General features: G+C 43.2%; 1 protein-coding gene across 1 annotated transcript in view; it reads right to left on the bottom strand.

Moving 5' to 3' along the window:
- CUNH6orf106 (chromosome unknown C6orf106 homolog) overlaps positions 1-23,070 on the bottom strand; it is a 94,381-nt gene that overhangs the window by 10,664 nt on the left and 60,647 nt on the right. The window contains exon 4 of the mRNA XM_021717001.1: positions 10,331-10,434. Within this exon, the coding sequence (XP_021572676.1) occupies positions 10,331-10,434 (104 nt within the window). The remainder of the gene's footprint in view (positions 1-10,330; positions 10,435-23,070) is intronic.

The following is a 23,070-nucleotide window of genomic DNA, read 5'->3' as shown; positions in this document are numbered from 1 at the left end:
TCCACTCATCTCAGCCTCCCAAAGGCACGGGATTACAGGCTGAGCCACCGAGCCCGGCCCATTTTTTTTTTTTTAAGAGATAGGGTCTTGCTCTGTCCCCCAGGCTGCAGTGCAGTGGCATCATTATGGCTCACTGCAGCCTCGACCTCCTGGGCTCAAGTGAGCCTCCTGTCTCAGCCTGGGACTATCGCTGCTTGCTACCATGGTACAGTTAATTTATTTCTTTCCTTTTGTAGAGATGAGGACTCACTACTATGTTGCTCCGGCTGGTCTGGAACCCCTGGGCTCAAGTGATCCTCCTACCTCAGCCTCCCAAATTGTAGGGATTACAGGCATGAGCCACTGCACTTGACCTAAATTATCATACTTTTGAATTATATTTTATCTGTTTGAACCTATAATTTCAGTCAAAATAAAATATGCCAGCAATCTTGAGAACACTCTCTGTTTCAGTTACAAGATTGCCCAGCAGAACAGTCTAAAACAATGCTCAGAGTCCCAAAACAAATAAAATGGAGCTGGACAGCTTTGAAGCTGCTGAGGTACAATGAAGAGAGTTCCTGGGGGTATTCTTTATTCTCAGTCACATAGTAATGTTACAAACAACAAAGGCATTTTCTAAGGCCCATAGTGTTTGCTTAATTTATTTTTTAAATGCACACATGACCCATGCCAGTGCAAACACCAGGAAGGCTGGGAGGACTTTACTGGCTCTCCTGGGTTTTCAAAAGGGACTCACTGTAATATTAAGACCAGAGTCTCCTAGCAAGCCCCTTGTGGTACAGAGCGTGCTAATCTGCCAACAAACTTGGGCAGGTCCCTCCACTGCTCTGCGTTGCTTGCTACTTGGCCACAAATTCTTCTGCAGCTCCTGCAGATGAACAAGGAGGTCTCTACGACTTGACACAAAGTGTATAAACTACCTTCAGAGAGTAGCCACCTAACTTCCCTTGCCAGCAAATCTCATCACAGCGTAGTGTACATTAGACTCAACTAGGTCCTTGGGTTCCAGCCCATGGACCACCCTCAATTTATTCTGTCAAATGAAGGGTATAACTACAAAAATCACAGGAGTGTTGTGAATTAAAAATAAACGCAGTAAAGGTGATCTGGATAGTATAAAGTGGGCAGCCCTTGCCCCTCTTCTCTACACTAGTGGTTTACAAGTGGGAGGATTCTGTCCCCCAGGGGACATTTCGCAATGTCTGGAGACATTTTTGGCTGTTACACTGCGGGGCCAGGAGGGAGAGTGGCAATACTGGCTACAGATTGCACAATGCTAAGGCACAAAAATCCCTGCCCTGTCAAAAACAAAAAAGACTTATCCGGCCCCACATGTCAGTAGCCTTCGACAGCCGAGAAACCCTGCTCCACATTCATCCACCTTACAGCATCAGACACCATCCATGTGACATGACTCCCAAGTTATATCTCCACTTAGGTGTCTCTCCTACATCCTATGTCCAACTCGGACATGCCACAGCCTGTGATACCTCCACACAAATTCGAATGTTTACAGAAATACCCAATGTACCCAAAATGGAACCCCGGTTTCTCCCCACTTTTACCACATCCTTTCTTTCCCTTCTCCATTGATGGCAACTCTATGCTTCTGATAGCTAAGGGCAAAAATTCTGGTGTTACTTTTTTATTCTCGCTTATATCCCCTTCCAGTCTACTGGCAAATCTTGTTAGTTCTAGCTACAGAACAGATCCAGACTTGGACCACTTCTCTTACCTCTGCCACTCCCAGCCTGGTCTAAGCCACTCTCCCTTCGCCTGGATGACTGCATTAACTTCTCTGTTGGTCTCCTGCTCCTACCCTCATCCTCAACCTACCACCAAAAGCCAGAGTGATCCTTTCACAGAGTGGTCCCCAATCTTTCTGGCACCAGGCAACGGTTTTGTGGAAGACCATTTTTCCATGGTCAGGGAAGGGAGGGGATGGTTTCAGGATGATTCAAGCACACAACATTTATTGTGCACTTTATTTCTATTATTATTACATTGTAACATATAATGAAATAAGTATACAACTCACTGTAAAGAAATATGCAGATGGAAATGGTAAATAAAATAATGGGCAGGCCACCATAGGGTTGGGAATTCCTGTTTTACAGCGTTAAGTCAGACTACATTACCCCTCTGCTCAAAATCCTTTAATGGCTCCCATTTTTCTCTCAGAGTAAAAGCCCCATGCTTTACAAACGCCCACAAGCCCTTCCATGGTCTGGCTTCTGTCCTCTGGCTTCATCTCCCCTGTTCCCTCTCGTCCCCTGGCTCCAGGCACTGGCGTCCTTGATATTCCTTCAATACACCAGGCAAACTTCCACCTCAGGGCTTGGACTGGCTGTCACTCTGCCCCAAATATTCTTTCACCAGAGAGCCTTTGCAGAAACAAAACTCAACTTGAAAGGAACAGTAGGACAGCCCCTAAGTATGTTCTAATTCTAAAATATTCAATATGTTCAAAGGAAGACTTTACATTTGTTCCAGAAAAATAAGATCCCAGAGACTGTATCTTGTGGCCACAATCAAGAAATATAGACAGATTTTTTTGTGACTTTGAGAGGTATAGGTGTTGCTGTCACAAGAGTGAGTTAGTGGAAATTTCAAGTGTCTACAAAAATCTAAAACCAAGTGACTATGGAGGTTTCTAGGGAATCTCTTCCCTTCCTGGAGGCTGAAGAGAAAGCAGTAGCTTGTGGGGAGAAGGGGTTTAGTAGTAGAGAAGTCACATAATATTTGGTCAATAATTAATTGCCTTGATCTTCATTGGAAATGTAGCAGTATACTACAGAAAGCCCATGGCTGTCAGCTCAGATAATAAAAACGTATACTTGACCATCGCAGAGCAATGTAGTGCGACGTTAGGAGAACAGAGCAGGCTGAGGAGTCAAGAACAACTGTTTTTCTTTGCATCCTGGTCTTATCTTTCTTTCTTTCTTTCTTTTTTTTTAGAGAAAGGGTCTCACTCTGTTGCAGGAGTGCAGTACAACCATAGCTCGTTGTAACCTTGAACTCCTGGGATCAAGAGTTCCTGCTGCCTCAAGCTTTCTGAGTAGTTAGGACTGCAGGCACATGCCACCATGACTGGTTAATTATTATCTATTTTTACTATTATTTTGATTCAGAGTCTCTGTCACCCAGACTGAAGTGCATGGGCACAATCGCGGCTTACCACAGCCCCAGCCTCCTGGACTTAGGTGATCCTTCCACCTCCGCCTCCCAAGTAGCTGAGACTACAGATGCACACCACCGTGCCCAGTTAATTTAAAATTTTTTTTTTAGTTTTTGTAAAGACGAGGTCTCGCTATGTTGTCTAGGCTGGTCTTAAACTCCTGGGCTCAAGCAATCCTCCTGCTTTGGCATCCCAAAGTGCGGGGATTACAATAGGTGTGAACCACTGCACCTAGCCTTTTTTTTAACTTAAAAAAAAAAAGTTTTTGTAAAGATGGGGTCTTGCTATGTTGTCCAGTTCTTGAACTCCTAGACTCAAGTGATCCTTCCACCTCAGCCTCCCAAGTAGCTGGGACTACAGGTACATACCACCACACCTGGCTAATTCATTTGTCTATTCTGTAGAGATGGGATCTTGCTATGTTACCCAGGCTGGTCTCAAACTCTTGGCCTCAAATGGTCCTCCAACCTTGGCCTCCTAAAGTGCTGGGATTATAAATGTGAACCACTGCACCCAGAGTGAACCACCTTTAAATTGTTCACAGAAAGGATCTGCTGTGAAAACGAAGATGACTCTTGAGGTTCCATGGTATTGGGAATGGTATACTGTCCCTCTTAATACCTCACAAAGCATTACCCCAGCTAAGGACACCAACCACCTGTCTTCTGGTCAAACCCAGTGTCCTTAGAACTGGACAAATGTTGCACCCAATTCCACTCAGTGACCCTAAACCCATCCCCCATTATTATGTTAAACGTATTAGTCACTTCGAGGTAGATAATAAGATCCACAAGCCATACAGCAAAAGATTTGCCTTTTCCAAACCTCTCCAGTACCCCTATTACTATTTCTAAATAGTAATCTGGACGGAGAAAACAATTCTTCTATGCCTTAGTCAACACAGAAGGCAGCAGGTTAGAAAAATAGCTGATTTCTGATATAATAAAAGCAGACTGACTCCTGCTCTAGCTCCAGATACAAAGCGCTGCACAGGGTGGCCATCAGACAAAGAGGATAGAGAGGACAGAGAGAGGGAAGGAGGGAGGAAGAGGTGAGGAACAGATGGCACTTGGCCATGGCTGAAGCTGGAGGAGTGGGATGAACCTCACCACAAAGATAATAACAAGTTTCTCCTTCTGAACCAGCACTTGACAGAGGTAATAACAGTGCCTCAGACCGTAATCCAGTTTAAAGGAGGGTATATGACATATAAAAGTCCCAAATATATATATTTTTTGAGTCAGAGTCTCACTCTGTTGCCCAGACTGGAGTGGCAGCGACACACTCATGGCCACTGCAGCCTTGACCTGCTGGGCTCCGGCGATCCTTCCGCCTCAGCCTTCCAAGAATCTGGACCCACAGGTGCTCGCCACCACGCCCGGCTAATTTTTGATTTATTGTAGAGATGAGGTCTTGCCAAGTTGCCCAGGCTGGTCTTGAACCTGCAGGCTCAGGCAATCCACTCGCCTCGGCCTCCCAAAGTGCTGGGATTACAGGCTGAGCCACCGAGCCCGGCCCAAACATCTTTTTAAAGTAAGAACAAACACAAAATAAGAGCCATAGTCCAAGTAACAAAGTAAATGAATTTAGGATCCCTTTCAGCTCCCAGTATAATAATTATTACTCCTTTAGAGAAGGAAGCAAAGCATGTGGCTATCCTAAAGAACAGTCCCTCAGCTTTTGCCAGCCACACTTTTTTGTTTGCATCGGGGTCTCTTGTCACCCAGGTTGGAGTGCAACAGCACGATCACAGTTCATGGTAGCCTTGACTTCGTGAGCTTAGGTGATCAATCCCTCCACCACAGCCCTCAAGAGTAGCTGAGACAACAGGTGCACGCTACCGCTCCTGGGTGATTTTTTTTTTTTAGTTGGAGTCACGTTGTTGCCCAGGCTGGAGTGCCGTGGCACACTCACAGCCACCCCAGAGTCGATCTCCTGGGCTCCAGCAATTCTTTCGCCTCAGCCTTCCAAATAGCCGGAGCTATAGGCATGCGCTATCACATCTGGTTAATTTTTGATTTATTGTAGAGATGAGGTCTTGCCAAGTTGCCCGGGCTGGTCTCAAAGCCGCAAACTCAGGCAATCCACTCACCTCGGCCTCCCAAAGTGCTGGGATTACAGGATAAGTTACCACGTTCGGACTTTTTTTTTTTTTTTTTCGTAAAGACGAGGTCTTGCTATGTTGCCCAGGCTGGTCTTGAACTCTTGGGCTCAGGTAAACCATCTGCCTCAGCCTTCTAAAATGCTGAGATTACAGGCATAAACTACCATGCTCAGTCAGACTCTTCTAAACCACAACATTCGGTGTTATTGCTCTGAAAGGTCTTCTTAGGAGACACTGAGATTTGAAAAATTACTGGTATATAAGAAAAAAACCTATCTAATTTTAATGGGGTTCCCTCCCTTCTTCTACATCCCTGTAAATTATTTTTCATCACTTACACTGTCCAAACAGACGCTACCGTGGCCCCTAGAGATGAGTCAGAGTGCTAGAATACAGCAAGAGTAGCCTTGAGTCAACAAAGTACCTAACCTACACTGTTGGTCTTCAGGGGCTCTTGAACTAATCATGTAAAAAGGGTTAATTAAAACATCTTCTAATATTCCCCAGAACTTGGTCTCACTGTTTACCTGGGACAGACAGATCAGCCACAATTGAGCTGACAATAAGGCCAGTCAACTGCTAACAAAAGAAAAGAACTAGATCTATGAATCTTGGGAGCAGGTTGGCATATACCTACTTTTCTGACTCCCTCTGGCAGCTCTCGCACAGAGAGGGGCCAGGCTGTCCTGTGGGATGCAGCTAGAGCAGGCGTTCCCACCCACAAGCTTCCCTCCAGGCACGGAGCACCGAGTCTGTAAAGCTTATGATTATTCAAGAGCAGCTGGGGCAGGACTCCAGGGAGTCCAGTTCCTGGCACTGACAGATGTGGCATTCTGTTGACATATCCATTCAGTCCCTCACAGAGCAGATGCCTGAAGCAATCTTTTCACTCCATCCTACCAACCTTAGCAAGTTAAACTACAACTATGGAGGCAGCAGGAAACTGCCTGTCTCCTGAAGCTGTGGTCATGGGCTTCTAAGAGCATCATATTCTTTCCCAATCTTGATGGCAGGCAGGCAGGGATTTCCTTAGAATAAACCAAATCCACTGCCAACTCAGTGAGCCCTGACATCAGCACATCAGGTGCCTCTCCTACACCCACCTAAGAAAGGGGGAACTGAAAACATTTCCCAACTCCAGAGCCTCCGGCGGCTCTTCCTTCCTTTTCCCTCACTCATATGCAAAAGGCTGCTCATTTATTATAATCACCACAAGATTTGTGTACCCTAAGAGCTAAAAAATAGTTTTCTTGGTTTCTTTTAATCTTTACAAGAAGTCACTATGTAAAAGACCCAGCAAACAGGGAGCTCTTTGGAAAGAAGTCGGCACAGTCAATGCTCAGTTTACATTAGAGCCACTTACCTTGTTCAAACTCTGTATCCTTCACACCTTGATGAAACTGGCCTGGCCATCAACTCAGTTCATGCTTTCTCTCAACGCCATCTCTAGCCCAACAAGAGGATCTACTAGGGAAAGTCCAGTCCCCTACCAGGAAACAGTAATGTGGCACCTGGAGTGAATCCTAGCTGCCTCTCACTGGTGATATGATATTGGGCAAGTTACTTAGCCCCTTGGAGCTTTTGTTTCCTGATCTGAAAATGAGATCACAGCCGGGTATGGTGGCTCACGCTGTAATCCCAGCACTTTGGGAGGTGGAGGTGAGAGGACTGCTTGAGCCCAGGAGTTGAGAACAGCCTGGGCAACTTAGCAAGACTTAATTTCTGCAATAAATCAAAAAATTAGCTGGGCGTGGTAACATGTGCCTATAGTTCAGCTACTGGGAAGACTGAGATGGAAGGATCACCTGAGCCCAGCAGGATGAGGCTGTGGTGGCCATGAGCATGCCACTGCACTCCAGCCTGGGTGGTAGAGTAAGACTCCAACTCAAAAAAAAAAAAAATTAGATCGTACATGTATGGTTCTTGACAGCATGCCTGGCACACAGAACAGCTAAAAAATAACGCTGATATATACCTGATCTCATCACTTTGTTAAGTATACACGTCAGAACCTCAAACATGCCTGCCTTTGAAAAAAAATGTATTTTCAAGTCAAATATCAATGATTGGGATGTCTGCTTGTAGGCTCATCTTAAGCAAAGATGGACGACAGACATCTATTCGTACCCATTTCTGTATAGTCTCAATTCTCTTCAAAGTTAGTTGTAATTACTTCCTCCATGATCCCTCAACGGAACACACTGCTCTCCCAGCATCCATCAACCACATCTCTCAGCCATAGGTCTCTCACTCACTCTGCCCTCAGCACGGCAAGTGTGCTCCACACCATGGCCTCACTGTCTGTCCTCCTTAACAAATCTATCCACCCTTTGGCAAGCCCTTCAAGTCCTTTCCTAACCTCATCTCCACGTTACCTCTGCTTCTCTGACTGCTGCCACCTCCCAGGTATTACACACAACTACACATTTTGATTGCCTTGCTCTCTACTGACCAATTCATACTCATTTCCACTTGAACTGCTCTCTCCTTGCTCTGTGCACACTTCATCCCCCCTCTGCCCTATAAACTCCTAGTGGGTGGGGCTCACGTTCATTCTCCAAGTCTCCTCATAGACAATATACACTGCTCTCAACAGTGCACAGATGTGCTGATCCTTACTGATGACTACCCCCATTCCATTCCTAAGGAGCTCCAAGAGGTAGAATAGAGCTGACACAACAGTAGCCAGAAATGCTTTCCAAGAACGTGCTAGATGCATTATATAAATGCTTTCTGACTAAGATTCTGCTTAGATTAAGAAAAAAAGAAGACTTCAATTTTTCTTTGGGATCTAAGTTTCACATTTTCTTTTTTTTTTTTAAAGCAGGATTTATTGAGAGGACAGAAAAGCTCCCACAGTGGGAGGGGACCCAAGGGGATTGCCCAAGTATCACATTTTCAATGCATGATAGCCAATAGTCTATCTATCTAATAAGAATTATCCCTCTGTAGTTCTTGCAAATGCTATTTCTGAGTGATCCTACAGTCTGTGAAAAAAACCCAAACGAAACAAGGCAGCATACCATGAGTTCATCAACTTCAAGAAATACCTCAATAGCCTCACCATAGTCCAGCCCTTCCAAAAGCAGCAGCACCTGGTAGGATCTTAACAAAGGTTGGCAGAAAATACCAGTCTACTACCCCCACCTGGTTGTGTTGATTGTGGGATATCATTACAGAGTTGTTTAAAAAGCATCAGTCCCTAAAGGAGAGGAAAACAACTCACAGGTTCACAACTCAGGGAGAGGATCCGAGTACCCTGGCCAGGAACATCAGCTGTCTCCTAAAACTATCAAGACGGCTGAGCCAGACAGTGCACCATTGGGTAAAACGGCTTCCCTTATAGAGAGCACCAGAGCAACTGGTTTGTTTTGCCTCTGCCAACTTTCATCTTCCCACTAAACTCAACAGCCTCAAGTTCCTGTTCTAACAAAGGCATGCCAGTCTGGGGCTGGCTCATTCACCACCTAGAACAGTCATAAACTCTACAGGGTTAAATTTAAGAAATGAAAAACTAGAGAAATAGGAGCTAGAAGAAAATTTTTTATTAGGGTGTTAAGATGTGAAAAATCTTTCCTCAAATACAGGCAACTTACTGTCTTGCCAATTTGCTGTTATATCCTGTACAATGAACATGACTCCACAAAATCCTTTGTAATGACCATCCAACCAATAAATCAATCCTTCATTATACTGTTACTACTGAATGAAGTCTCTCTTACTAGGCCACGTTGAGAAAGAGGATTCACATCACCAGACTTCTATTCTTAGTTTGTGCCTTAATCTAGACCATATTGTAAACTATTGGTCAGAAAAACACCATTCTTACAACACAGTCACTTGCCCCTCAAAAAAATATCAGCTTTCTTTTCAAAACTGAGGGCAAATGCCAACATGAATTGAAGCAAGGATAGACTTAACAGTTCATGTGATTATAAAGGTGGGATGCTGGGCTGAAGGCAAAGCATTATTAATCAGAGAAGAATACACAGGAATGCTCACCAGACTCTGCCACATGAACCAGCTACAACAACAAGCTCTCAGCATCAGGACTCCATTCAACCAACCAAAACCAACAACCAGGAACCATCATCACCTTAGCAAAGGGTGGAAGACACTGTTCAATCCACCAGCATAGAAAGAAACAGATCGAGAAATCAAACATCTAGATGAGTGTCTCACAACAATCAGAATATTTAAAATCACAGTTAACAAACAATTCTCTCACTTATTCTACACATTTGAAAAGTCAAAATATCACTTGGGCCACTTTGGGTTGGGGATGAGGAAGTCAATGGGTCAAAACAGACTGAAAAGACATTGACAAGGGGACATGCAAACAGGGTAAAGTGAAAACTCAACAGCAATATTTAGGACAAATAATTGAGCTTGTCTTTTTCCTCGGGGGGTGGGGGAACCCCACCCAAAACCATAAAAACAAAGTAGGAACAAATCCCAAATGTGTGCTGTTGCTCCAAGCTTAGTATATATTTACACTGGAAGCATGGCTGGTGATATTTTGACATAACTTAAAAAAAAAAACTAAACTAAAGGTAAAGAACTTCACCCAAACCAGAGCAGAGAGACAGGAGTAAATTATTCACGTGGATGAAGCAACATCCACAAGCCATGAAGGTTGCGGGGAGGGGGAGGGGAGAAGGGGTAGGCTTTTGTGTTTTGCTATTGGCAGGAGAGCTAAGCAGCCTCAAACAACCTCCTCTGGGGAGTGGCAGTCTAGGAGTCTAGGTTTGCCGTGAAGGGGTATCATCAATCCCGAGGCCCACCACCTACCCCTTCTCCTCTTCTCCGAGGGCACCTACCTTACTGTAAGTCACTACTGATAAGTTGTTTGCGTGACTGCTGGGGGACAGATTTACAGAGTTCTGTGAGAGTCTATTGTGATCTTGCTCAGTTTGGTCAGGAGCAGGAGCCCAAGTGTTTTTGCTGATCGAGTCGAACCCGGAACCCCCAGGGTCTTTTAAGTTGTTTTCATCTGATTGTCGGTTCTTTTGGGGAGAGGCAAACGGGTTGAAGTTTCCTTCTACCTTGCGATGCGGCTGTGTGTTGAACTCCGTTTCAAAAGACGACAGCTGCTGCGTTACTCCTAAAAGTCCACCCACCTCCACACTGAGAATCACCCAGATGACATCTGAAAGAAGAAGGCAATTCATGTCAATGCCAGGCATGCACTTAAGGCCCAAGGCAACCACCAGCAAAAACTCCAACATCTCCAAACCATAGGAAACAATGCTCTTCTATATGCTAGTTTTCAAAGCTTGTTGACAAAGTTGCCCAAAACGTTTTCAATGCATGTAGTTCTTCATTTTTGGTAACGTCAAGTTCAAGCTATGGTATAAATTCAGCAGAGGCCTGTGGTGAGATCTATGAAATTTTATTTGTAAAAGCTCACTAGCTGATTCTGAGATGCACAGCCATCTTTGGAAATCATTACTCCAGAGAACAATGTTCCTAGAATTAACAACTGTTTGTGGTTTTTGCTTTATTTTGCATGTGTTTAACTCAGAAAATTCAGGGCAGGCCTAATTCTTGAGTTAAAAAATGTTCAAAATTACCAGAATTGCAACTTATCAATCCCTTCCCCTTAGGGGCAATTTAGAGTGGCTATATATTGTCCAAACCAGGACAAATGAGAATAAAAGAGGGAGCTTAATCATTATACAAGAACTCAGGTAAACCAGCACGAATCTAGACAAACTATTTATATTATCACCATGGCTATATTCTCAATCTTTGTGATCAAAAGATACCAAGAATTTGGTATGCCTCAGACCTTCTGAAAGGACCAGTTTAATACCTGTTTTTTCTGTAATACAGTCATGTTTTGCTTAATGATGGAAATATGTTCTGAGAAATGCATTATTAGGCAATTTCATCATCATGTGAACCTCACAGAGTGTACTTACACAAACCTAGATGGCCTAGCCTACTACACACCTAGGCTAGATGGTATAGCCTAGTTGCTTCCAGGCTACAAACCTATACAGCATATTACTGCACAGCATAACACTACAGGCAACTGTAAAACAATATTATTTGTGTATCTAGATATATCTAAACACAGAAAAAGTACAGTAAAAATATGACATAGAAGATTTAAAAATGACATATCTGTCTAGGGCTCTTACCAAGAATGGAGCTCCTAAGACTGGAAATTGCTGTAAGTCAGTGAGTGAATGTGAAGGCCCAGGACATTACTGTACTCTAGTGTAAACACTGTACAAAGTAGGCTACACTAAATTCATTACAAAATAAAGTAAATGTGCTAAGACATTATAGCGGATATAACATCACTAGATGACAGGAATTTTTCAGCTACATTATAATTTTATTGACCGAAAATGACCACTATTGAGCAAAACGCCATTATGCAGTGCATGACTATATAGGGAAACCCTACTACCTATCTACACTGAGGCCATAAGAGTATTTTTTAAAATACGCACCACAGGACACTTGGTCATAGTTCAGTTCTTGATTTCCTCAACTGCAAAAGTTAAGGGCTCAAATAGAAAAACAAAAGAAGTAGTGGCTCCCTTTGGTATTCAGCACCTCACTTCAGAGAACAGTGGCATCTACATTCCTGCTGGAAGGTTTTCAAAAAGCAAGATACAGAAAAGCCAATAAGCTTTTGAGTGTGTGAACCCTGAACACAAATAAGAAAAACTGTCTAGGTTCCCAAATAACTGTTGGAAGGCTGACAGGAAAAAGCAAATCCATTTCATCAGTTAGTTACCTGGAAATATAGATAATATATACACCTAGAACAAATACACTAAAAACAACAGTGAAGAAAAACTGAGGACAATCCTCTTAGGTTGTGTTTATTCTTAATTTTTAATTTGGGTTATGTATCAGAAGAAGGTGATCTTCAAGGAGCATACAGTCATAAATATTTGATTTATATGTAGTGGCTTAGAAGCTGTTTTAAGAACTGGCTGCATCCAAACAGCTAAGAGCCCGACCCTAGTAAGTGGGGATGCAGTGACACCTGCTGTTCACTACTAGAATCAGCAACTCCCTTCTCAGAAGAGAAAGTTAAAAGCCACCAGCAGCACTGACATTACTCAGAAGAATGGGTGCCCATTCCAGACACACTTATTATTAAAGAAAATATAAATTCTCATGCCAACTAGCACCACAAGAGTTAAACCTCTTTATTTAACACTGTGCCTGCAGTGTGCCACTTCCTTTAGAAATCTGGGACAGTGCCAGGAATGGTAGGTCAGAGGACTTTGAGTTCAAGGCTCTAAATCAATCTTGTAAACAATAGGACACAAGTGTTTAAAGAACAATCCAACAGCAGGCAGCCTGAGGAAGGTTCATTCTATGCTCTTCAATCCTAGCTTTCTTTTTTCTTTTTCTTTTTTTTTTGAGTTGGAGTCTCACTCTGTCGCCCAGACTGGAGTGCAGTAGCCGCTCCCAGCCACCGCAGCCTCGACCTGCTGGGTTCCGGCGATCCTTCCGCCTCAGCCTTCCGAGTAGCCAGAACTACAGGCGCGCGCTACCACACCCGGCTGATTTTTTGATTTATTGTAGAGATGAGGTCTCGCCAAGTTGCCCAGGCGGGTCTCGAACCTGCGGGTTCAGGCAATTCACTCACCTCAGCCTCCCAAAGGCACGGGACTACAGGCTGAGCCACCGAGCCCGGCATACGTGTGTTATTTTTAACTGAACAGACACAAAGGTAAAGATGGTTCAATAAGCTTGTTTTATAGAGGCTGACCATTCCCAATTCCCAATAAGTGAGGGAGAAAAGAAAAGCTTCCTTACAGAGGAATTTTAAATAATATATATGCAGATACTTTCCCAATTCCAAGGAGTTTAATTCTACACATCTCCTACCCACTCACTTCAGTGTGGGCTAACCTTGTGATTTGCTTCTTAGAGTAGGGAAAGGGAAAACAGTTACTTTACAGTAGAAAAACCTGGCAACTACTTAACTGACCACAGCTATCATCATCATTTAAGTTAGATGAATATCAGGTACTCCTAATAGGGCACTTTACCTCTGTGGTATTCTTTCTGAAACCCATAATGTGAGTCTAACGAGGAAAACATCAGACAATTCAGATTAGAGGACACTCTACAGAATACTTGCCAGTGTCCTTTAAGACTGCCAGGGGTCATGAAAAACACTGAGACTTAGAAACTCACAGCCAGAGGAGACTGGGAAACATGACAACCAAGTATAATGTGGTAGTCTAGCTTGGATTCTGTAATAGTAGGAAGTCATTAGTGGAAAAACTGGATAAAGTCTGGATTTCAATTAATAGTAAGGTACCAAGGTTGATGTCTTTACTTTAACAAGTATAACATGGTAATGTAAGACGCTAACAATGGGAGACTCTGAGTATATGAGAACTCTGAATAAGCTTTGCAATTTTTCTATAAACCTAAAATTATCCCAAAATATAAAGTCAACTGAAATAAATTAGCATGATATTAGAAAACCATATTTTCAGAAATTAAGTAGTAAAACTGTAACAGATCTGATATATAGAGACCATTCTCTATGGAGTGAATTAACTAGAAAGGACAGTGTTTTGATCTAGTAGGGGACAGCACAACATTATAGCAGGGCAAGAAAGATGGTACTAGCATGTGCTCAAGTCCTTTAGAAGACTCAAAAGAACATTTTATCAACTGGAGACACAGGCCAGTCCTATCTGCAGGGAAATGTTCCTTTTTCCAGGACAGCAGTGAGAACCGGTTAACAATCTTCAAACTGGGAGTACAGCAACAACTATACAACTAAACTGCATAAACTTTTTTGTTGTTGTTGAAGTCTCACTCTGTCACCCAGATTAGAGTGCAGTGGCACACTCACGGCCACCATACTCTCAACCTGCTTGGCTCAGCTGATCTTTCCGCTTTAGCCTTCCAAGTAGCTAGAACCACAGGTGCACATCACCACACTTGGCTAAATTTTTTGACCGCTGTAGACATGAGGTCTCGCCATGTTGGTCTTGAACCCCTGGGCTCAGGTAATTCTCTCACCTCCACCTCCCAAAGTGCTAGAATTATAGGTGTGAGCCACCATGCCCAGCTCTGAACCACAGTATCTTCATGTGGATGTTGGGCTAAGGCTGCCTGACTAATCCCAGAGGTTGCTTCTGGCCAGCACAAGATGCAAAGAGAAACCACTTAAACCAAACAAGAAACTGCTCCATCAATACCAGGCTTCCACTTGGTTCTGGGCTTCCCAAGGGGAAGGCCAGGGGACTTGGGAAAGCACCACTTTCAAAAATCTAGTTCACAAGGACACCTCACAGTGGTTAAAGCTGTAGTTAGGACTGAATTCTTGCAGCTTCTGATCCTTACAACAATCACCACTCCTTGTTCCTGCGAGTTGTGAGACAAGCATGCCCTGGCATAAGGAGGCACAGCCTGGTGTCAGTCAGCATGTACGTGGAAGACTACTGTGGGTGCCAGTTCTAGATCTGGAGGTCATGGATTCAAATCCTTTCTGCAGATCAACTCATCTTCAAAGAAAAATCCCAAGGATTAAGAAACAACAGGGGTCTGGAGAGATAAACAGGTTGCAGTTAGCTGCTGAGCTGTAAGCTATGGGCTCACATTTCATCTCTGCAGGAAAGCTGGGTATGTATCCCCTTGCTTCATGAGAAAGACTGGAAAGAAGAAAGTCTGAGCACTAGTAGTCTAGTGGTCTGAAACATGCCCTGACAGTAGGCAGTGCAAAGGTCAATATTATGAACAGGTCCGGACATCTTTGTGTGAGTCTCTTAGAACTACCAAGGTTAAAAAAAAGATCTATCAAGGTAGCAGTGTGTGTGTAGCATTGTGAAAAGAAGGCACTTCCAATTGTCCTGGCACTCATCTGCATAGTCTCAACTTTCGGTGTGCATTCCCATGTTCTCTGCTCAGCATAGCAGCCTTGCTTCCACAACAGCTTTGCTTCCAAGACACATGCCTGGACATCCCGGATACTTTCACTACATCTGTCAAACACACCACCTACCTTAGCACCTAAGGAGGAAGAGATGAACTGAAGAGATGGGCTTCAGCTCATCAGCTTCTCAGAGATCACTCCAGATTTTCGGGGCTTAGACCCCATTGTCAGGAGTGACTGGGGAAAGACTGCCTCTGCTCAACCTCTGCTTCTCTACTCATTCACATTCCCCACCCCATCTCAGGCTAAGGCTGCACATAAGGAACTTGTTCCGTTGTATTTAGTATTATTCCCAGGAATTTCCTTTTAAAATGTAAATACCCACCAAGAGAACATACAAAGCTACCTTAGCCTCTTCATCAGAGCAACAAATCAGATCCATCAATGGGCACAAAAGAGAAGCCGAAAAAGGACTCTGAAACAAAAGTTGAGAAACAACAAAGAAAACCAGTCCCACTTCACAAATTTTCCAAATTATTTTCTATTTAAAAGACATGAGCTAAAAAAAACCACACACACAAACATGAGCTTTTCCCTTAAACATGGGGAAGGAAGGAGTACAGCAATCATTTAATCACTTAATTATTTGCCTCAGGTTTTATGAAACAAGAATCTTTGCTTCCCAAATTCAGTAAACCAGTGTCGTGGAATTGAAAGAGTAAAAACCTGCCTGAGACTGAAAAAGGAAAATCAACTCGGAATACCAAAAAAAAAGCAACTTTCCCATTAATTGGGCTGGGAGGACACACAGATACAGACACATACAAAGTTAGCAGGAAACATTCTCTATCCCAAGGTCAAGCAGCAGCAGTGATAAGCTCTAACAACTTTCTCTTTGTGTGGCTGCTGCTTTAGTACCTATAACACTCCCAGACTCACTTGCTACAGCCATCTATTACTGAGAATACCCAACTGCTAAACTGTCCTTGCCTCATTACAACAACCAAGCCCTACTTAATTTCCCACTTCTAGTCTCAGAAACAGCAGCCAATCCAGAACTGACACCACCCCAACCCTTAGAGCATCCTCAGAATCCTTCAGCAGACCTGAAACTAACCCTTCCAGAAGATATTGCCCTTCTCCTTCCTGTTCCATGACCCTCCACAGTTCCTCTGAAGTTGCTCACTGCATCTTATCCATAAATCTGATTCTGTCAGACTATAGAATTTTTCCTGGTGACCTCTGAACCTAGATGCCTCCTCTCTCCCTCCCCCAAGCACCAGTTCCTAGATGTGGAGAACCTACCATGCCCTGCCCTCTTGTATGACTATCCTCCCCTGAAACGGGCCTGAAAGGACAGATCGAGAGCAGAAAGCCATTTTAAAATCTTATTCCTAAACCTTAAAACAATGATGAGAAAGTAGAAGCTATGTTTTGGAGAAATGCATAATTTAGGTAAAATTAACTTTGCCGACTTTGTCCTTTCAGGAACACAGACTTCCTGATGCCAGAGGTGTCTCATAGCGGCAATCAAGCTTGTCTAGAGTAAAGGGAATTTACAAGGTCTAAGACATCATGCATTGGGCAAGGATTGTAGAAGTCATGAAACTTGTAATCACAAAAGTTATAACTGCTCAGAGGGATAGCAGGTGGGAATTCAACTTTCCAGTAAATTAGGCGCTGTCTACAGGGAAGTCAAGGATTCCCCGAAGCAACCTACTGGGAATGCATAAGAGATATGGGGAAGTATACCCTCCATTAGCTCTAAGGAATGTCGTTTGAGAAGGTGCAGGAGCACTAGAATCCTTGTCACACCTTTCTCTAGGGGCTGTGATAATGTGGGTGGACATTAGGGGGTCTCTGTGTCACAGGATCTCAAAGATATCCACAGGTGGTCAATTAGGAAGTCATGGTAGTCATGTCTACCAGATTGCAACATCTCCAGGAGAAAGGATTTACCCAGGACCTGAATTGGGGGGGAGAGTGTTACTCATCTGGAGTGTAGGTCTGCTCCCTGTCTGCAGAGACTGAATTTATCTTAAAAAAATCTTTTCTTCTCTCACCTCTTTGTGTGTTGCAATTCTTTGCATTACTCGGATCTCTGGGTTGCCAGTGTGCACCTCCAGCTTGCTGGCTCTGGCAGTGCTACACCTCCTTCTCCATCCCTTCACCCTCACCCTATCCATGCCCTGACAGGACCCAGCTATTAGGTGATACCATAAGGAAGAAGGAGGGATTCATCCAGTAATAAGGGCATCAGAAAAGAGGAACAGCTCTGACAATAAAGGAAAACCAGGAGTGTATGGCATTCTAGAAACCTAGTGACAAAAGTGTTTCAAGGAAAACAGAGTCACCAACTGAGTCCAGTGCTGCTTATCAGTCAAGTCAGTGGATGACCAAGTACGAAGTACTGGATGTCGCACCATGTAGGTCACTGGAAAGTTTGAAAAGAACAGTGCCAGAAGGGTAGTTGGGACAGAAGCCCAACTGAAAGAATTTGTGAGAGTGAGAGATAAGGAGGTGGAGACAGCCATTACTGGCATAAAATTTGCTAAGGAGTTTTGCCATAGAGGGAATTGGGGAAGAAGCTAGAGGAGGAAAGTTAAGAACATTTACGTTATTTGTAACAGCAAGAAAATTAAAACGGCTCAAATGTCCATCAGTAGAGACTGGCTGGAAAAACAATGACATGTCTACCTGAGGGAATACTTCACAGCCATAAAAAGGAATGAAGATTTCGATTAACTTTTAAGAGTGCCCTCATATTATTAAGTGAAAAAAAGTAAGATGCAGATAAATATCTATAACTATGACAATTTTGTGTTAGAAGGAAGGTAAGTTTATAAACATTTGCTATTATTTGCAAAAAGAAAAAACAATGAATGGATGAACTACAAATTTAAAAATGAGTACCCAGGCCGGGCTTGGTGGCTCAGTCTGTAATCCCAGCACTTTGGGAGGCCGAGGTTCACGGGTTTGAGACTTGCCTGGGAAACTTGGCGAGACCTCGTCTCTACAATAAATCAAAAACTAGTTGGGCGTGGTAGCGCACCCCTGTAGTTCTGGCTACTTGGAAGGCTGCGGTGGAAGGATTGCCAGAGCCCGGCACGTTAAGGCTGTGGTGGCCAGGAGTATGTCACTGCACTCCAGTCTGGGCGACAGAGTGAGACTCCAACTCAAAAAAAAAAAAAGAAAATGATTATCTGGCTCATGCCTATAATCCCAGTACCTTGGGAGGTCAAGGTGAGAGGACTGCCTGAGCCCATGGGTTCATGGCCAGTCTGGGTAACTTGGTGAGACCTCACTTCTACAATAAATCAAAAAATCAGCCGGATATGGTGGCATGTGCCTGTAGTTCCGATTACTTGGAAGGCTGAGGTGGAAGGATTACTTGAGCTCAGCAGACTGAGGTTGCAGTGGCTGTGAGCCACTGCATTCCAGCCTGGGCGACAGAGTGCGACTCTGACTCAAAATAAATAAATAAAAATGAGTACCTATACCAGAAAGATGTGATTAACTGAATGAAGCAGGGATGGAAGGCAGATTTCTCTAAATACATTATGTAAAAGAGTTCTGGCTTAGGAATAATAAAACGTTTTACATATTAAAAAATAAAATTAGGTCTAAGGAGACAGAGTAAACATGGACATAAGCAAACATCCTATGATGGTGTTGACATAGGATAGGTGCTTATAAACATAACTGTTAAGGATAACTGACATCTGATGATCAATCGGATATGTCTAATTTAGTTTGGAGAATTGTAACAATAACAGTAAATTAAAGGTGGAAAGACCTCCTTACTAAGACATGTTCATAGCAGCATTACTCACGACAGACACAAGGTGGAGGTAACCCAAGTGTTCACCAAAAGATGAATGGATAAACAAAATGCAGTACATACATACAACCAAATACTATTAAGCCTTTAAAAGGAAGGAGAAGCCGGGCTTGAGGGCTCAGCCTGTAACCCTGCGCCTTTGGGAGGCTGAGGTGAGTGGATTGCCTGAGCCCGCGGGTTCGAGACCCGCCTGGGCAGCGAGACCTCATCTCTACAATAAATAAAAAAATCAGCCGGGCGTGGTAGCGCATGCCTGTAATTCCGGCTGCTTGGAAGGCTGAGGAGGAAGGATCGCCGGAGCCCAGCGGGTCGAGGCTGCGGTGGCCGGGAGCGGCCACTGCACTCCAGTGTGGGCGACCAAGTGAGACTTCAACTCAAAAAAAAAAAAAAAGAAGCAGATTCTGATACATGCTACAATATGGACGAAGCTGGATTACACTGTATGAAAATAAGTGAGATAAGCCAGTCACAAAAGTCACATAATACACAATTCCACTTATATGAGGTACCCAGAGTAGTCAAAACCATAGACAGTAGAATAGTGGCTTTTCAAGGACTGGTAGAGAGGAGAAATGGGGAATTATTATTAATGGGTACAACAGAGTTTCAGTTCGGCAAGATGAAAAGAGTTCTAGAGATGGATCAAGGTGGCGATGGCTGTACGATAATGTGAATGCACTGAATGCCAGCGACTAGTACACTTAAAAATGGCTAAGATGATCAATTTTATGTGGATTTTACGACAATCAAAACAAAAACGGTGACTTTGCTACATGTTGAAGGCCAACAGTAATTTTTTATGTGGTGGCTAAGCATGGTGGTTCATTTTTTGGAAGGCCAAAATGGTCATAGCAAGTATCTCACTGCCCGGTCTCAAATAAATAAAAGAATGAATGAATGAATGGTAGAATTGGAAGTTAGATCTTTTTTACTCCTGGTCTAATGCTTATGTATGACTCCCTGCAACACTCCCACCTCACCCCTGATCAATTTTGAGTTGTTCTACCAATCTAGAAATAAATAGTACTCATGGAGACTTTTCCTGCAGAAAAGATGAAAATATTAACATCTGAATAATGTAAACTTCTGCTATAGCTTGCTAATAAAGTATATGTGAGTGGCTGATAACACAACTGCAAAAAAAGGTAATATAACATGAAACTATACTTAAGAACTTAAACTACTAATTTAAATTTCAAAGTGCAATTATGTTTGAGGACAATGCAGGAAATCAAAATGATAGCTACAGCACATTAAAAGCTAAATCTATGCAGCTGGCACAAAATACAGATTAAAACTGGCATTTTAATAATCATTTTGAAAAGCACTTAAATATAGCATTGGATAAAATCATTTAACATTTAAATATTATCTATCTTATATGCAAACGGAAAGAAAAATGGCTGGTATTCTTACTTCTTCACCACTTCTGGTGAATTTCTCAACTACTGTGATTGTGTGATTGAGACATACTTGGTGCATCTTGCTATCTGCAGTATTTTCATCAAAGGGAAAAATAAAATAAAACATTCAAGCAGAAGTACCTTTAAGTAAGTAGTTTAATAACCAGGAAGTCAAATTCTAGACTATCAAGCAATTAATTTACCTAATTCAACTTTAAATGTTGTCATAAACACACACACACACACTCATTCCTCCAGTAAACATTCTTCCAAGGTAAGGTTTAACTTCTATAGAGCTAATGTGTTTGTTTTGAATAACTAAAAGAAAAATCACAAGACACCAGTCTCACTTAACTTTTTTAAATAACTCAAACTCTATCTTGGACACAATTATGAAGAAAAAATGTAAAACAACATTACTGATGGTAATCAGTTACCCTTGGTGAAAATGTTTGCTTCTGAGAGTCTCAGAATAATACACTGTATTAACTCTGTTCTCCCTTCCCCCTCTGCCTAAAAGGATGAGCTTTGTTTCTGGCTTCAGGAAAACTGCTCCCAATCAACACCACAATCATAGCTGGACCAGTGCAAGAAATAGCAGAACAAATAAAATAGTAACCCCTTCCCCTCAACATTCTTTCCAAAGAGAACACCAGTTCCTCAATCATCATACTCACTGACAGAAGTCAGAGTCAAAGACAGCAGCAAAGCAGAACTTCCTAAATATTTCTTCTTTCTCCTCCTTTTTTTTTCCTAATTCTTCTTTACTGTCTTCTTCATTTCTTCGGTCTTATCTAACATTGCCAAGCATCCCTTCCTTCTCATTTCCACTGCAGGTCCTTAAGAGGTCAAAATATAGCCGGGTTCAGTGGCTCAGCCTGTAATCCAGTACCTTGGGAGGCTGAGGTGAGTGGACTGCCTGAGCCCGCGGGTTTGAGACCCGCCTGGGCAACTTGGCAAGACCTCACCTCTACAATAAATCAAAAACTAGCTGGGCGTGGTAGCACACGCCTGTAGTTCCAGCTACTTGGAAGGCTGAGGCGGAAGGATCGCCAGAGACCAGCAGGTCGAGGCTGTGGTAGCCGGGAGCGGCCACTGCACTCCAGTTTAGGCAACAGAGTGAGACTCCAACTCCAAAAAAAAAGAGATCAAAATATATTACTGGCTCAAATATGAGCACAGAGCTTTGGGGGCATAATTCAGCACAAGACTGAAATAGGTCTATCAACTCACTCAGGGGTTCTTGGGACTCCCTCGTGGTCATCTGGACAGCTCAATCCCACAAAAGGCAGTTAACATCACTACCCACTCACACCCGATGTACAGAGTCTACGGATGCCCTTTTGGTCAGACAGGCTAAAGTTCTGCATCTTGAGCCATAACAGTCAGCTATGCAACTCTTCCATATGAACAGTGGGTGCAAATCTTTCTCAAAGGGTAATATGAGCTCCAATCTAGCTCCTAACTCTTTCCCCCACAGAATCCCCAAAATCACACTCATGCTCAACCAGAATGGATACTTTTACCCACCTTCTTTCAGTTTAGAAATGAAGTATCTTCTACCTATCACAAATATGAATCTAATTTAGTTAAAAGACTAAGTTTGATAAAATTTCTCATGTTTGGGAAAGCTCTTCCTGCCCATTCCACCTTAAAGGTTATCATTTTTTTTTAAGTTTTCAAGCAAAATTAATTAATTAATTAATTTATTTATTTATTTAGAGTTGGAGTCTCACTCTGTCGACCAGACTGGAGTGCAGTGGCCGCTCCAGCCACCACAGCCTCGACCTGCTGGAGCTCCGGCAATCCTTCCACCTCAGACTTCCAAGTAGCTGGAATTATAGGTGCATGCTACCACGCCCAGCTATTTTTTTGATTTATTGCAGAGATGAGGTCTCACCAAGTTGCCCAGGCGGGTCTTGAACCCGTGGGCTCAGGCAATCCACTCACCTCAGACTCCCAAGGCACGGGATTACAGGCAGAGCCACCGAGCCCGGCTGCAAAGTTATTCTGAAAGTAAGACAGAGACAGACAGAGACAGAGAGAAAGAGAGAGAGAGATTTGCCTTCCCAAGATAGGGGAGGGGGCCAAAACTAAGCATCAGTTGGGAAGTGATTTTCAGGAATCAAGAGTACATCCTTCCACATCATCTTCAAACAGACTGGACAATAAATTATATATTATTAACACTGTCTGTTCAAATAGAAAAACACCAGGTGGAAGACGTCAAACAAATTACTACTGCACAACATGTATCAATGAACCTGCAATGCATGTCAGTGACTGTTTCACATGTTAGAAAAGATATAAAAGATACAAAATTTTGATTTTTTTCATAAATAAGTTTCTCAATGTCTAAAATTCCATTGTAAGTCAAAAACCATTACAATAAAATAACCGGTTCCAATGCTATACTATTTCATTTAAAAGTATGGTAGAAGCCGGGCTCAGTGGCTCAGCCTGTAATCCCGCGCCTTTGGGAGGCTGAGGTGAGTGGATTGCCTGAGCCCGCGGGTTCAAGACCTGCCTGGGCAACTTGGCGAGACCTCATCTCTACAATAAATAAAAAATGAGCCGGGTGTGGTAGCGCGCGCCTGTAGTTCCAGCTACTCGGAAGGCTGAGGCTGGAAGGATCGCCGGAGCCCAGCAGGTGGAGGCTGCAGTGGCCGG

This window comes from Carlito syrichta, unplaced genomic scaffold (assembly GCF_000164805.1).
Source record: "Carlito syrichta isolate Samal-C Ts95f unplaced genomic scaffold, Tarsius_syrichta-2.0.1 Scaffold309115, whole genome shotgun sequence".
Lineage (NCBI taxonomy): Eukaryota > Metazoa > Chordata > Mammalia > Primates > Tarsiidae > Carlito > Carlito syrichta.
Note: the sequence above shows the minus strand (reverse complement) of the source record. Positions and strands in the feature narration are given on the sequence as shown.